This window comes from Lissotriton helveticus, chromosome 3_2 (assembly GCF_964261635.1).
Source record: "Lissotriton helveticus chromosome 3_2, aLisHel1.1, whole genome shotgun sequence".
In the NCBI taxonomy this organism is placed as follows: Eukaryota; Metazoa; Chordata; class Amphibia; order Caudata; family Salamandridae; genus Lissotriton; species Lissotriton helveticus.
In genome coordinates this window covers 87,103,940-87,121,189 of record NC_136062.1, presented here as the reverse complement: position 1 = coordinate 87,121,189, position 17,250 = coordinate 87,103,940, and the positions used below count along the sequence as shown (strand labels likewise).

Here is a 17,250-nt window from a genome sequence, read left to right as displayed (position 1 = left end):
TTAAATAAGTTTGTTTTATATCAATTATATTTAAGGAATTACTGGTCTTGCGTTTGTTAATATATATATATATATATATATATATGTGTGTGTGTGTGTGTGTGTGCATGTGATTCACATACTTGGTGCTTAGTATTATGTTAACCTAATTTCTGTATATTAATTTTAATATTTGAATTAGATAACATATATGTGTTGTTTATATTATATATATGTTTGTTGCCTCATTTTTTTTATAGAAAACAAATAAGGGCATGTTACGAAGTCACAGCAGTAGTAAACAATTAGTCATACACGATATACACTGAAAACCTCCTCTCTGTGTTCACACTACAATTCCTGGAAGACCGTGTTCATTACGTGACATCAAGGCCCCCCACAATCTATCTATCTCTATCTATGTGAATTTGTAGGACGCACAGCTACTCCTAGGAGTGTCCCGGTGCGAGCCAGAAAGAGGGGTCAAAGTCAAAAGGCGGAGCTAAAAGAGAAAAGTTTTTAGCTTTTTCCTAAAGGTTACACAATCTTGAATACTACGTAGAGCTATCAGCAGGGTGTTCCATTCCAACGCAGCTTTTCGAGCAAGAGAGCTCCCGCCAAGCCTTTGACAGTTAAACCAGGGGATCTGAGCAAGAGTTGTTAAGGTGAACGCTGCTGTCTCACAGGGACATAAAAGGAAAACCTCCTCTGTAGGTAGGTGGGCCCCCGGCCATTGAGAGTACTGTGGGCAATGGTCAAAGTTTTGAATTTTATTCGAGCCTCCACAGGAAGCCAGTGCAAAGAGCGCAGATGGGAGCGCACACTGCTCCTGCTGGAAAGACCCAGCAGGAACCTGGCAGGCGAGTATTGCACTGTCTGAAGTTTATTCAAAAGATAGCCACAGCTGCCAAGCTTTGGAATTCTCTCCCCCTGTCCTTGAGGAGTCAGGGGGAATTTCTACCTTTCAAAAAAGGTTTGAAAACTAATTTTTTTCCGAGAGTAAAGTCATTCTGTGAGTGCACATCAGCCATGTAGAGTCAAAGCGCCAGGATACCCTCTGGGTGACAGTTTTTTTGCGCTATAGAAGTATGCAATACAATACAATACAATAGCCCGGGATGCCAGCGTACAATGCATTAGCGTAATCCAGGCGGGAGAGAATCAGAGCTCGAACAACAGTTTCCTTTGCAGACTTGGGAAGAAGAGGAAGAAACCTCCTCAATATTTTCAGGATGCCAAAGCAGGACCCAGCCAGCTTCTTCACCCGGATTGAAAAAGTTAGTTCTCCTCAAACCACACCCCCAGTTTCTTGGCATAGTCTCCCTTCGAACTAGGCAAGGGAGAGCCTGGGGGCCATAGTTTCTCTCTAAAGTCTGTTGGGAATTTGCTATACAGAAGAATCTCCTATTTCTCCTTGTTACATTTAAGCTGCGCATGAGCGAGCCAGTGAAAAAACAGGATAGACAATGTTGAGCAGAGGAGACAGAGTCATCTTCCCTTGCTAAACAGAAGCTGAGCGTCATCAGCATAAGCCATCACCTGAGCCCCCAGTGAATCCGCAAGATAAACCAGCATGGTGAAATAGATGTTAAAAAGAAGGGGGCTAAGGGATGACCCCTGCGGGACACCCGTGATCAGAGGCTGGGAAGCAGAGGCCAAAGGTGGAAGCCAGACCTGCTGTGAATGGCCCTCCAGGAAAGACCTGATCCAGCCCAAGGCTTACCCAGATATAACAATCTCGAGAGACGGTCAAGAAGCAAGGAGTTGGGCACCGTATTGAATGCCGCCGAGAGGTCCAGCATAACCAAGGCCACCCTCACGCCAGTATCCAAACACTCACGGATCGCCTCTGACACCTCCAACAACGCTGACTCCGTGCTATACGAAGCTCGGAATCCAGATTGAACCGGGTGGAGTAGACCCGAGGCCTGGACATACTTGGTAAGTTGATTTGTGACTACCTTCTCACACACCTTAGCCAAACTAGGCAGGAGTGAGATAGGGCATTCGTTTCCGGGAGTCGAGGGGGCCAAGGTAGACTTCTTTAAGAGGGGGAGGATTTTAGCTTGCTTCCAGATCACCGGAACAAGAGCGTCCCGCTGAGAGGTATTGACGTTCTTGTTGACTTCAGGATTGATAATGTCAGCAGCTGAAGCCAAGAGTCTGGCAATATCTTCTCGAACACTTGGCGGCTCACAGATCTCACCCTTGTACGTGTTCCAATGTCCCCAGACTTGCATCCATTTCTTCGTGCACCCCCCTAGCTTCAGAGATGGGATCTTTCTGTCACCATGCACCAATCCATATCGTTGGACCAGTCTGCAATTCTCGGCGGGTGAGAATCCCTCCAAAGCCGTGCGATGTTTTGTTTGGCAATCATGAGCCCAAGTGTGACCCACAGTCGTTCCCTGGAGTTTAGATCTGTAGGATCCCAAATATTCAACAGCGCTAGCTTTATATTGCAGTGAATCTGTTGCCCTAGTGCATCCTCCATTCGGCCCGCCACCCGTTCCCAGTACCCCTGGATAAAAATACATTCTCAGAGAGTTTGAATAAATGTGCCCTCCTGCCCGCATTGTCGTACACAGCCTCCCTCTGGAACATAACCCATATGAATCAGTAAAGGCCCTGACATATAGGATCTATGAAGTAACTTTAATTGGACCAGTCGGATCCGGGAGGAAATAGCCACCTCACGAGGAGAAGCCACCGCTGCCCGCCACTCTGTATCCTCAAGACCAGTGACGTCGTGATCCCATCGGGCATGCAGACGGGTCAGAGGATCCGCCATATTATTGATGAGCTTCCTGTATATGAGGGATATGGCTTTTTCCGGCAGGTTCCCATCGAGAACCCTATCTTCAAGTGGAGAGGATTCGGGGAGATCGCTACCTCTCGGAATACTAGTGAGCAGGCCATGTCTGATTTGAAGATATCTAAAGTATTCAGACTGGACGAGATCGTACTCCTGCTACAGTCAGGAAAAGGGCAGCACATCACCCAATTTCGATAAGTCACCAACTCTAGAGATACCTATGAGGTCCCATTTGTCGAAACCCTTCGAACGAATCAGCCTACCCAGTTGTTCACAATACCAGAGTGGCTTGGCCTGAGTGATTCTACCCTCCCAGTACAGACTCCTGTTGGCCGCCTTCCATACGGTAACTGCATGCCCAGTCGGGCCAGACCGGGCAGGCCGCAAAGGCCGCGTGTCCAACGCACCTCCAAAGCAAGCTCCCGGGAGGAGCCATCTGTCGATTTGAAAGGCCGTATCATCATGGGATCTGTAGGAGCAGTGGTTAATGACTGCGAACTGCGCAGCCCAGTAATACTTACTAATATCTGTGAGCCCTATACGCCCGTCGAACCAACCCAGTGTGAGTTTGTGTGTGATGATACGTGGTGCCTTGCCCTCTCACAGGAGATGCCAAACAATGCCGTAGAGGTCCCTAAAATATGTGGCGGAAACAGGAAGCGGAGCGTTCTGTAACACGTATAACAGTCTGGGAAGTGACATCATCTTAAACAGGGCTGCGCGCCCCAAGAGTCCCGGGGAGCGATTTCCAGTGTTGAACATCGGATTTAAGACACACCAAAGGCGGCAGGAGATTAGTTTCATAGAATCTGGAAAGATCTTTAGAGATCCTAATACCCAAGTACTTGAAGCCGTCAGTCGCTTCCGCTAGCCGACCGCTCCATGGAAGTGAGGGCCGGTTGCCACAAAGGATGTTGAATACTGACTTAGACCAGTTGATCGTGTAGCCCGCAAACCTGCCAAACACACAGAATGTGTCCATGACTACATTAAGGGATGCCGCTTGGGAGGCCAAGTAAAGCAGGATGTCATCTGCGTACAATGAAATGCCATCTTCCCAACCGTGCGTCCATCGAAGGCCCCTGATAGCGGGGTTCTGACGGACCCACGCCGCCCAGGACACCAGGGCCTGAGCAAAAAGGAGCGGTGACAGAGGACAGCCTTGTCGGGTGCCTCTTCAGAGAATAAACACAGGGATTTCCTGTTGTTAACAACCACTGGTGCGAGCAGTTGGCAGTATAGAAGTTGCTCCCAGTCAATAAATACAGGTCCAAACCCCAATTTGCGGAGAACGGCAAATAAGGCCGCTCGATCGTGTCAAAAGCTGAAGCAGCATTCAGGGATTCTACAACTGCGTCTTCACTGATCGTATCCACAAGTCCCAGAACTCCATGAAGCCATCGCAGGTTGAGAGAGGTGTTTCTCGCAGGCATAAACCCCGACTGATCTGGGTGGATTAGGCGCGTAAGGACCCCGAGCAACCGAGAGGTGAGAACCTTCGCCAAGATTTTCATTACACAGTTGAGCAGTGGGGATACCATAGGGCCTGACGCTTTCCCTCCCCGTAGATCATTATTTTTATATATTTTTAAATATTATATACATATACATATAGATATAATTTTTAATTTTCGGTATTTGCACGATCTATTTTAAATGATATTACTTTCTGCTTTACTATTTTAAATAAAATAAGTATGCTATATGTGTTAATAAATCAATAGTCTTACCTTATGTTTAATATTTTGTGTCACTGTATTTTTGATGCAATGTTTCTGAAGTTTACATACAGTATATGTAAACTCTATATTTTATGTAGGCAATATTTTGACACAATATTCATGTGATTCAATATTGATGTTGTTGGTATTCTGTCATACAACCAATCTGTTTTACCATTATAATGAAGATTTGGTATGAGATGTAGAAAGCTCTATGGTGAGGTATAGAGTGGAATCGTATTATATAATGCCCTGCACCAAGATAGGATTTGATTTAGAGTAATATGGTGCAATATTGTGGTATAGTGTTGAATTACGAGGTTTGGTTGTTGTGTCAAGGGACGGTGTTAACTGCAGGCCGAAATGACAATGCTTCTCCTGAAGCTTCACAATTCATTTTGTTTTGTGCGGAAGCAAATATGTGTACACTCTTGAAAGATTCTTCATTATTTGGTTATGGGCAACCCCCAAACATGGTATTTTATCCCAGAGGCAAGGAAGTTTGCCACCAGGGAAATGCCATTTGTCACAGTTAATTAAACGAAGTCTATGATTCTCAAGAAGCCATTTCTTTAAACGTGGCTTTGTTAGCGAGAGCAAATATCGTGCACGGAGATTAAACAGTCAGACAAGTGTTACTGTACTTGGAGCTTGTCACGGTGAATTATGTGACATGTTTTGACAATGAAAATGTCTTTTAATGAATATGAAATGCCAGCTCTGAAAGCAGCCGAACACTCACCATAATACTGAACTGTATTTATTTCAGTGAGCAGTACACTGCATGCACAGAGGGCCCTTGATACTGTGTGTTCTTGGGCGCACATTGTGAAAAGCAGCGGCTCTTGACCTGGGGTACTGGGTACCTACTCAGGTGACCCCTGACTGTTTAGGAAATTACATTAGCAGATTAATAAAGTGCAAATATGTAAAGAGCAAAATGAAACATTTTAAAATGTTTTGTAAATGTGAAGGAATTTAAATAGGATGCTAAAATGTAGGGCCTGATTTAGAGTTTGACAGACGGGTTACTCCATCACAAACCGGACGGACATTCCGTCCACCATATCAGAAGTGCCACAGCCTTCAATAGACTTGTAATACGGCGTACAGGATATCTGTCACGTTTGTGACGGAGTTACCCGGTCCGCCAAACTCGAAATCAGGCCCTAAGTTGCTGTTCATAGCTTATTAATGAATGCAGCGAGAGTACAGCAAACCGAATCCAGAATGGGCGTTAAGTGGCTTCAATTGATGCACTGGCGCCAATGTAAAGGGAACATTTAACCCGTTTACCGCGGCAAACATTCCTTCGCAGTACGGCAGCAACCTAAAGGGTGGGTTGCGCTGTGTCGGCCAACAGTCGTGCGCAACACCAGGGAGGGAGTGCTCGCGTCGGCAGAGCATGGAAGGGGTTAAAGGAGCATAAAAGATAAAGCACTATGCTAGAGTCTCCCATATTGCTTCGTCTTTCAGAAATAAAACCACATTTTAAAAAGCTCCAACCTTACCATTAACATTTCAGTTTTGTATATTTATTATTTGTGAATTGCATAAAATATTGAATAATTTGTATATTTCTTTAATGTTTTCTGTTTTTGTTGTTGTTTATTGTTTGAGTTTTAAATTACAGAAATGACTTAGATTGGGATTTTTTTAAGCATTTTAAACCACTAAAACAAAAAGAGCAGTGGAGACGGTGGGTAAGGTGCACAATATAAACAGTATTCAAGGCGAGCATAGGACCCAGTATCATCATGTACAGCAAAGCATTGACAAAAAGGGAGGAACTTGTAAGTAAGCTATGCCAACATTTGCAAAGTCAGGGCTTAGCACACCTTGCGGGGAAGTCGGAAGCGTTCATCCAAAAACCAGAGCCATACCTATGTAAAATCATAGACCAATCACACTTCTCTACCAAATACCGTGGAAGAGTTCTCTAAAGCGGGGAACAGTGGGTAGCAAAAGGATACTTGAGTGAGAATTATCCGCCACAATAAGACCCTCACAATCCAGTCGTGGATAGGCCAACAACACTGCATCCCAAGCAAGTACAATTCGGACCCCCCCCCCCCCGGGCCTCCTGTCCACAAATCTCTCTCTCTCACTGTCCACCCATTTAACTACTTCCATCCCCTATCCCCGTGGATTTCAGCCTCATAGTTATTTGTCTACAAGCAAGAATCTATGCTAGATCTGTAAATCTGCTGTTACTTTCCTAGCTGCAATGCATTCATGGAGGCGCAGTAGGCACATCTGGAGGCGGAGCATGAACTCCCAGTTGGTAGCCCAATGAACCACAGTCCCATACCATGTGAAAGAAACCTGCATCGGCCGCATCTCATCTGGGGCAAGCCGATGTTGCAGCCGGATACATAGCATGTAGTCGCTGGGTGGTAAGATAAGTGGTAAGATAAGCCTAGTGCAAACAATAAAACTGGATGAGCTTGAAGCGAGCATTTCTAGACACACGAGGGATAAACTCTAGCACTCTCTCCTCCAAGCAGCATCTAACAAGGGTTGGCCCCAAGTCTTCCTCCAAGCGCGATCACAGAATCAGCAGGACTGGTTGCGCCTCTTTTAGCGGAGCCCTCCAGAATAGTGTGGCCACCTTTGTATGCTCTGTAATGAGTAGTTGATGGCACAAACATTCGTGTTCTGGCAGTTCTTCAACTCCGCAACCCCTCCACTCACTTATCCCATGTACCAAGCGCCGCGCCCAACTGGGAGGTCATATGTCTCTTAGCGTTCAGAGAAGGGACAAAATTTGCCACCAACAAAAAGATCATCCAGTATCAATATCCCAACCGCCATCCACCTACGGATTTCTGACCATACCCCTGGATGCTCCCAGCATTGAGCTGCTAGCAACCAAAGCTCACATGTGTTTGGTTTTACAGACATTATGTATCCTCTGTAGTGCTTTAGCCCATCAAAGCATGCCGTTCTCATCATAAAATTCATATTTCGCATCCTCGAGGCAGGGATCAGCTTCATCAAAACACTACTTTCATGGTGATATCTTCTTGTATGAGCCTGTACCACTCCACAGATATAACCTCTACGGAGCCACCCACTGCCCTGCTAAGAAATAAGGTTGCCAGTAGGTAGTCATAATTAGGACCTAGTTTCCATAGCAATAGGAAAAGCGTTTTTTGTTTTCTCAATATCTTTGGCGCCGGTTGACGAATCTTGGTGAAATATTCAAAAGTAGTGGCCTGCTCCAGTCAGCTCCTGTCTTGAAAGTGTCGGGGTGAATCGACAAGCAGGCGCTGAGATTAAAGGGGGGTCCCAAAACGTGTTTTCCCTATGTAATTTTCTATAGTAAACTTTAGACACAGTTACAGTCCGAACTGCTGAACGGAATTAAACCAAATTTGGCAAAAAGGTAACCCTTGGTTCAGAAATAACCCTTTTTTTAAATGGTGTAAATCCGTTCAGTAGTTCCTGAGAAATTTAAAAAAGAAAAAGTTTCGATATCTAGAGACGCGTTGGAGTCATGACCCCTCCCGAGCACGAGCTTCACTATGATTGGCTGCCAACACTCCAAACCAGGAAGTGTCGGCAGCCTTCTTGTGACTCGGTAGAACGAGTCACAAGAAAACAGTGATTTTTTTTTTAAAACAAACAAGAAAGGGGGGCAGGGCCAAAAAAAGCATTTTTTTAACATTTCGGCAAAATTCGGGCTGGTGTTGCGAAACCTGCCGAAATTATTTAAAAAAATGAAGCACGGGCTCCTGCGCTTCATTTACATGAGGCCCCCGAGTAGGCCAGGTCCCGGGGGCATTGCCCAATTCCTATTTTCAAAATTGTGGGACGGCCACCTCCCTGGGGCTCTGGTAATAAACTATGCAGCCCCAGGGACAGCCAGCCCCCGGGCTTGATTTTTAATGTGTGGAAGAGCCCCTGGGGACTGCCACCCCCGGGTCTTTTCTAAAATATTCACGGGGGCACACGGCCACCCCACAGCCCTGGGGACCTCCACCCCCGGGGCTATGCTAATGATAATATGCGGGAGGGCACTCGGACCTCCCGCAGCCCCGGGAACCGCCACCCCCGGGGCTTCATTTTTAATGTGTAGGGGGCCTCCAAGGGCCCCCCATACCCTGTGGACCATCACACCCTGTGGCTTTTCTAGATTATTTGTGGGGGGCTCATGGCTCCCCCGCAGCCCCAGGGACCGCCATGCCGGGGCTTGTTTAAAAAAAAAAAAAAAAAAACCTGTGTTGGGGGCTTGAGCCCCCCCACATGCCCCGGAGACCGCCACCTCTCCGGGGCACTAATAATGCAAATGCAAATGCGGGGGTCCGTTACGGACCCCGATCCCCAGGAATCACCACCTCCCCGGGGCTTTGCACTCGTAGGGAGGGGGGCCGCGGGGCGCCTCTCCTGGAGCCCTTGGAAGCCCTGGGGACTGCCAACTCCCTGGGCCGGCTCCTGCAGTGGCCCGAGGTGTCCACCCCCGGGACACTGCTGTTTGCTATGACAGGGCAGGAGCATGGCTCCCGCCCTGTCATAGCAAACTTGCTTTGGATTTTGGAAGTGAGAGCAGGGAAACCTGCTCTCGCTTCCAAAACCCAAAGCAGATTGCTTTTCCACACGGGGAGCTGCATGTCAGCAGCTCCCCGTGTGAAAAAGCAACGTGGGGGCTTTGGGGCTCCCCCCACGATCTCAAACGGAGTGGGCAGGCCCCGGGGTTGGGGTCCCTGGGGCCATAATTGGCCTGAGGAGGGGGACCACGTGGCCCTTCTCCCCCAAAAAATAAAAGGCAGGCCGGCCCAGGGGGATGGCGTACCCGGGGCCATAATTGGCCTGAGGAGAGGGGACATGCGGCTCCCTCCCCCCCAAAAAAAATGATAGCCAAGCCTCGGGGGATAGGGTCCCTGGGGCCAATAGTGGCCCAAGGAAAGGGGGACAGGCGGCCCCCTCCCCTATATGAAAAAAATAAAGAAAAGGAGAAGCCCAGCCCCGGGGGATGTGGTCCCGGGTACAAAATTATCCTGAGGATGGGGGCCAAGCGGTCCCCTCCAAATATTTATTAAAAAAAAAGAATGTTGGCCATGCCCAGGGGGATTGGACCCCGGGCCGAAAATGGCCTCAGGAAGGGGGCCACGCAGCCCCCTTCCTTTAAAAATAAAAAATAGGGGTCAGGCCCTGGGGGATGGGGTCCCCAGGGCCATAATTGGCTGGAGGAGGGGGGGGCACGTGGCCCCCCTCCCCCCTAAAAAATGATGGCCAAGCCTCGGGGGATCGGGTCCCCGGGGCCAATAGTGGCCTTGGGAAGAGCCCCCCTCCCCTATTTGAAAAAAATAAAGAAAAGGGTGGCCCTGGGGGATGGGGTCCGGGGGTCAAAATTGTCCTGAGGAGGTGGGCCAAGCGGTCCCCTCCAAATATATATTAAAAAAAAAAGAAATTTGGCCATGCCCCGGGCGATGGGATTCCCAGGGCCGAAAATGGCCTCAGGAGGGGGGCCACGCAGCCCATTTCAAAATAAAAATAAAAAATAGGTGTCAGGCGCTGGGGGATGGGGTCCCGAGGGCCCAAAAAATAGGAAAGGAAGGGGGGCCACACAGCCCCCCTTATAAAAATAAATAAATAACAAAAAAAAGCTGGCATCGCGACGGAGGCCCACCCCCTCCCAGCAACACTATGCAACCTTGCCCTGTGGCGCGTTTTATGCTGGGGAAGGAATTCCCCTTCAATCCTCCGGGTCCCTGGGGGCCGACTAGCCCACCAGGTACCTCCAGTTGGCGCAACTTCCTTTAAGAATTGGTGAATTACAAGCCCTTTAATTGTACAAGTCTCCTTGTTTCTCTTTTATGTAATGCTGCCTGCATACATTATTGAATTGTCTTGAATTGAAACCTGTTGGGAAACTGTTTCTTATATACATTCTACACCCAATCCCAACACGGTTTATGGGTTTTACTCCTGTTCTTTTCTCACAAAATCTAAGTCATAATCATCCGAGTGTGGAGTCCCCCAGGGCTCTATTCTTAGCCCACTACTTTTTAATGTTTATGTTAAACCGCTGGCGACCATTGTAGAAGAAGCTGGGTTATCTCTATTCTCCTACGCAGATGATACCCAGATCATCTTCTCTCTTTCCTCTGTGAAGGGGTCCGGTCCGTCAGCTTTACAAGATGGCTTAAGAAAAGTTGCAGCAGGATGCAAACAAACATTCTTAAACCTAATGGCGACAAGACCGAGGTTCTTGTTTTTGGAAAATACAAAGAACTATTGGGTCCCCGTCATTGGTCCATTGAACTAGGTACTGCCCTCCCAGCTCACTCAGCAAGCCCGTAACTTGGGTTTTATTTTTGATGATCGACTGTCCATTAGACAGCAAGTAGTAAAAGTGGCAGCCACCTGCTTCCCTGTACTGAAGTGGTTGAAATAAGTGGTCTGGATGCTTCCTTGTTTCACCCAAAAAACGGTGGTTTAGGCACTTGTGACATCGAGAATGGACTATGGGAACGTTCTCTATCTAGGGGCCAACAAAGATATAGTGCGGAAGCTGCAGGTGGTGCAAAACGCGGCACCCAGGGCTCCCTGCCCACCTTCTGCCACCGGCGTGTCGCAAAGAGGGCCCACCATGTGCTGGTGCAAGCCCCAAGCCCAGGGCCTGCGAACATGGTACCCTTCACATCATGCAGCCCTGCTCCGTAGGCCACCAGATCTCACATTTGATTCTGGGTCTTGATTTCGCTATGGCAGAGGACATACCAGTGCACACGACTTCATCGCAGGCTGCACACCCGCCCAGCCCTTGTGGTGCCACTAACTCAGTGAACTGCGAGGCAACGCCACGTGGCAGTAGGCACGCACTGCCCGCTGGCTCAGGCCTACACTGTGGTTTAGCAGGGCTCACACCGATCGTCACCAGTCCGGACCGCCAGGACGGGGCATCATCGCAGGCAGCACACCCGCTCGGCACTTAAGGTGCCCATCAGTGCACTGATAGTCACCGTCCCGTGGTGGTGTTGCCTGTGCCGGCCGCAGTGTATCTGGTGCCACCAAGTCTGTGCCCCGTAAGTCATGGACCCTCTATGATTATCGTGGTGCAGACGACAGCATGTCACCTCTGGCCCTGGGGAATGTGATGTTGCAGGGCCTTAAGCACTCATGCCTATCAATCAATCAATCAGGCGTTTGTTAAAGCGCGACTACTCACCCGCAAGGGTCTCAAGGCGCTAGGGGTGGGGGGGCTTGGGGGGGTGCAGGTTCCATTCCATCAAGGAGGGGGTCTGTCGAAGAGCCAGGTTTTGAGGTTTCTTGCGAAGATGGGGAGAGATGTTGTCTGTCTGAGGTGGAGCGGAAGGGCGTTCCATGCTTTGGCCGCGAGGAAGGAGAAGGAGCGGCCTCCCGATCTGGTCTTTCGGGTGCGGGGGACCACAGCGTAGGAAAGCTGGGCTGATCGTAGGGTCCTTTGGGGTGCGTGGAATTTGAGTCGCCTGTTCAGGTATGCTGGTCCGGTGCCGTGGAGGGCCTTGTGTGCGTGGGTGAGCATCTTAAAGGTGATTCTCGCCTCAACGGGGAGCCAGTGGAGTGTGCGCAGGTGCTGGGAGATGTGGCAGTGTTTTGGCAGGTTGAGGACCAGTCTTGCGGCAGCGTTCTGGATGTTCTGTAGCTTGCGGATGAGGTTTTTGTTTATTCCGGCGTAGAGTGCATTGCCGTAGTCGAGTCTGCTGGTGACCAGGGCGTGAGTGACTGTCTTTCGGTGTTCGAGGGGGATCCATTTGAAGGTCTTATGAAGGAGGCGGAGGGTGTGGAAGCAGGAAGATGAGACAGAGTTGATCTGGCGGTCCATTTTGAGCTCGGAGTCCAGGATGATTCCCAGGTTGCGTGCGTGGTCTGTGGGGGTTGGCGGGTTTCCGAGGGCGGTGGGCCACCAGGTGTCACTCCAGGCGTCGGGGTTTGGGCCCATGATGAGTACTTCTGTTTTGTTGGTGTTTAGTTGTAGGCAGCTGTTTTTCATCCATTTGGCGACGGCTTCCATGCCTTCTCGAAAGTTGCGTCTGGCGGTGTTGGGCTCGTTGGATAGGGAGAGGATGAGCTGGGTGTCGTCTGCATATGACACGATGTTGAGTCCGTAGGTTCTGACGATGGGGGCAAGTGGAGCCATGTAGACGTTGAAGAGCGTCGGGCTGAGGGAGGAGCCCTGGGGGACTCCGCAGGTGATAGGTGTGGGGTCCGAGAGGAAAGGGGGGAGTCTGACCCGCTGCGTCCTGCTGGAGAGGAAGGAGCAGATCCAGTCGAGGACCTTGTCCTGGATTCCTGCCTACATTAACACCGCACGGATACACCCAGATGGAGAGTGGAAATGGCGTCGAGCACGTGTGCCAGGCCCTTTTTATTGGCAGGGTCATATGTCGGGTGATGCGTGTGCTGGATTAGTATGGTGTGGGTGGAAATCAGCCGTGAGGGAGTGGCTGTGGCATGCTGACAACTAGACCTGTGATCTGCAGATCACTACAGGAAAGACCCGGCACATGTAGCGTTGTCTCCCCCCACCCCATCCCTGTGAGCGTGAGCGGAGTGGGCTGGCCTGGCCTATGCCAGTCCAGCGTAAGAGTTTGAACAATGACCCTGGGGCTCTAGGCATGGTTCCATAATGGGCTGGACAAGGAAGTAACTAATGCGTGTGTCCCTGTTGTTGTGGCGGCGAAACCCGGACTGTATTCGGCAATGAGTCACCCTGTGACCCAACTCCAACGAGATGAGCAACATGGTCATAAGGGGGAATCACTGAGCCTACATTCATCCATACCTCCACAATTGAAAGATCATAGACATGACACATCTGTGTGATTATGAATGTTTAATGCAAATTCAGTGGAGTGTTGCAGCTGGAGCAGTACAGGGCCAGGTAAACCACACTTTACAATATTGGCCCTTGGAGGGCCTACCAGAGTCCTTCAGGGAATGACAAGTCCAAAGGAAGAGGAAGAGTTCAGTCCGCAGACTGATTGCTGTGTCATTGGTGATCAAACATAATATGGCAGTCCATGTCGAGGTCCAAGGTGAGTGTCGCAGAGTGTATCGGGTGACAGTGGAAGGTGATGATGCAGAGGGCAGAACCAAGCAGAAACAGGCCATATGGCGGAGATGAATGCTACAGTTTTCTCCTTACCAGTGAGTCGGTTTCATCCACATCTATGTCCTCTGCAGTTTCATGTGCCTCATGCGTGGGTGGTGGTGTTCTGTCTCCAGCACTATGTGGCAGTGACACCTCAGGGGCCGGAGGTGGAATGTCTGCTGCACTGTGTGGCACTGACACTTCAGGGGGCGGAGATGTGGATGGAGTGGTAGCAGCAGCATGCATCAGCGCCAAGCCTTGTGGCAGCAATGCCATGGGGATGGTCCTGAGGCCATGGAGAAAACCCATCTACCTCTTGCTGGTGTGCAGCCGTGGCAGCCGCTCTTTCCACCTGCGTCCGCTCCATGGTCTCCAATGACCTCTGCATGTGTCCCAACTCCTGGCTGACATCCCTAGAGCCACTCTGACTGAATAGTTGTCTAGTCACTGAGTAAGGGTCCAGCGATGTCAGCCATGGTCCGTTGGAGAGCATGGAGCGGCCTCTGAGTGTCTGTTAGGGACTGTGAGTGGTCCATGATGGGACTTAGACACCCACATATGGCATCTAGTTTGGCTGCCATGTTGTCGAAGCCCACCTGCACCTGTTCAGCCATATACTGCTGGCACCACAACACACGGTGTTGGAAGGCCATGTGTTCTTCGTGGGGGTCCTAGGAGGCAGCCGTGGTGGGTGCTGCCTGCTCTGTGAGCTGTGCAGGGGGTGGGGTCTCCTCGTAGCAGCTAGACTTCCCTGCTCCTGGAGGTGGGCTGCGGAGGCTCTACACAAGCTGTTGGAGGGCGTCAAAGTCGAAGCTGTGGTTGTCGTCTTCGTTATCAGAGAAGAGAGGTTCGGGCTGCTCTGCAAGAGGTGTTGATTCTCCCTCTGCAATGTGAAGGGGAGATGCAGTTTAACAATGTGTTCACATGTATGTTGTCGCATTGTACATGTTTTCATATAGACTGCACGACTGTGTACATTGTGGCTGTTTGGGAGGAGCTGTCTATTTGATGGGAGACAGTGGACATTTCGACAACATAATGGATGTGTATTTGTACTTGTACATTATCAACTCACATTTCCCTGCAATGCCAAATGTGATTGGCCACTTTCTACACACAAGTGGCACCAGTTGTGTCCTGTGTTCTGTTGTGGACGAGTAACGGTTTGTACCGCATTGTTGTCAATATTGATGTGCTCTGCATGTTATGTATGTGTGTGCTGCATTTCGGGGGAGTCGCCCCTGCAGCTCTTATTTTGCTGCCCCTTATCCCTTTCATGCGGTGTGCCTTCGACTTCTGCGCGTATACAGTGCTGACATGTTGCATACTTAGGGAAATTGATCTCTTGGTGGGAGTTGGGGGCTGGGGCATGTTTTGTCCGCAGATGTGCTCTACTTAATTGTAAATGTGTGCAATTGTGCCCATCTCCCCCCGTCCCCCCAGTCCCTGGTCATTACTGGACCCTGGTGCTGTTGTCCGGTCATGTTGAGCAGTGTCCGGTCCCCCAACTCCTGCCACAGTCTCTCCACTGATGACTGTGAACACCATTTCCTCCATCTCATCCAGGTCCTCCTGTGGCGCAGCACTCCCACCTCCAGTCTGCATTGCTGCCTTCCTGTTGTTGGCGAGTTTCAGCTTGTTTTTGAGCTTCACATCATTCCAGTGCCTCTTGACCTCTTCCATTGTCCTCTTCAGCACTAAGACTGCATTCACCTTGTCCACAATGGTCTGCTATAGTCCATTTTTTGTTGCCAATGACACAGTGGAGGTGACGAACAGTTGTTGATGGTGTTCTACCACCTCCGTTATCAGGATCCTGTTTTCCTGTGGACTGAACCGCTTCTTCCTACTCTTCTTCTCCTTGCCCTTCCCTGACCCGAGGTCCCTGGCTGGTCCTCCGGGGGTTCTGGTTGTCATCTGTACTTTCTCTGGCAACATCCATTGTGCTTCACTGTTGTTTGGCATTTCTTTGTCTGTTTTTTTTCTTCTTTAATGGTGATTTTTCCTGCCTGACGTGTGTGAATTGCAGGCCTGTCGCTGGTTTTTGCAGATTTTTGTATCGCGATTGGCCTCAACGCAACTTTTTACGCGTTCGTGTTTCGCATTTTTGCGGCATCCCATTGACTTTAACGCGGACATTTAACGCTTTATCGTGAGCCTATCGCATGGTACCGCCGTGTTGTGAATGCTACGTTAACACAGCGTTATTTTGCAGCGATAGACTATGATAAGGAGAGTTGCGTTAAGCTAATTTTGCAGTAATTATCACACGTTTTTGAGTATATCCCCCCAAGTGTCTCGCATTATATGTAACGCGACATTTATTCTATTTTTCATTTTATGTAAAGCGCTCTGATACCTTGGGGTCTAGCTAGCACTATATAAAACTCATAAAAACGTATTTGTATGTTTGTTTATTTTTATTGTGTGGTATTTAGTAACTTCACAAAAATGAATTTGCATTGAATTGACATCTTATATATACATATTGAGGAGTGATTTTTTTGCTGCCATACACCCAGATCTGAAAAGACACATTACATGTTTCTTAATTTAACAGTGCTACTGTTAAATAAAATCATTTTTAATATGCAGTGTATCTCTCTTTTTAGGTATCGTTTTGGTTGCAATTAATCCATATGAACAATTGCCCATCTATGGTGAAGATATTATCAATGCATACAGCGGTCAGAATATGGGGGACATGGACCCCCATATTTTTGCAGTGGCTGAAGAGGCATACAAACAAATGGCCAGGTTTGTAGAATTTATATGTATTTTTGCAGTATATGAGTTTGTATAAAAGGGTATGTTTTACAAGCAGCATTTTGCCTTCTTGTAACAAAAGTACAAAATGATACGTTTTCAATTTTTAGTTCTGTTTTACCCCGCCAAACAAACACAACCTGACAAATATCAATTCATATTAGTTTACTTCTGAGGTATGTGATTTGTTTGCATGGGGTATGCATTTCTACACAAAAATTGCATGGAAGTAGCTTCTTGTCCCAATCTGAGGCTTTAAAAATATTTAGACAAATAAACAAGCACGGTCGTGCATTTTACAGTTAAACAAAATAGTTCAATTTCTTCAACAAGTTGACGTTGTAGAGCGGACCAGGACTGAGCATGAGATCCTAAATGCAATGGGTGGTAGATGTCTTTAGTAACAAATGTTAAATCTTCATAAATCTGCATTGGTGTATGTAACAAATATATCGCTCAAAACCGCAGTGAGGAATTATTTTGATTTTGGATACGGTTCCATATGACATATGCAATATGTATAAAAAAGTGCTTGTTATGAAACCCAATGGGATGGAAATTTCATATTTTTATAAGTCTAAAGATGTATGAAATATATGCATCATTATCTGTAACTTTAAACTCTGGCAGTACACTTTACAAATCATAGTAAATAAATACTTCAAATCCTTTTCTAAGCACTACCTAATCGTTGTTGGTGAATGGGAATCTCCCAGTCAACCTATCCAACAACTCATTTGAAGCCCAAAAACCCTCAGAATTAGTAGGAATCATACATAGACTTGGTGAACAAATGGCAGTAGCAAGACAGCAGAGACAGTGGTTTGTAGAGCTAGCACTGGTCAGAATTGCAGGCCCATTTTCTGACCAAGGTCTTGGCTCTGAAAAAT

The 17,250-nt window shown here is 48.4% G+C and overlaps 1 protein-coding gene across 3 annotated transcripts in view; it reads left to right on the top strand.

Moving 5' to 3' along the window:
- Positions 1 to 17,250, top strand: part of MYO5A (myosin VA) — a 665,088-nt gene that overhangs the window by 342,250 nt on the left and 305,588 nt on the right. For all 3 annotated transcript variants that reach the window (XM_078684842.1, XM_078684845.1, XM_078684843.1), the window contains exon 4: positions 16,207 to 16,351. In XM_078684842.1, coding sequence (XP_078540968.1) covers positions 16,207 to 16,351 — 145 coding nt within the window. The remainder of the gene's footprint in view (positions 1 to 16,206; positions 16,352 to 17,250) is intronic.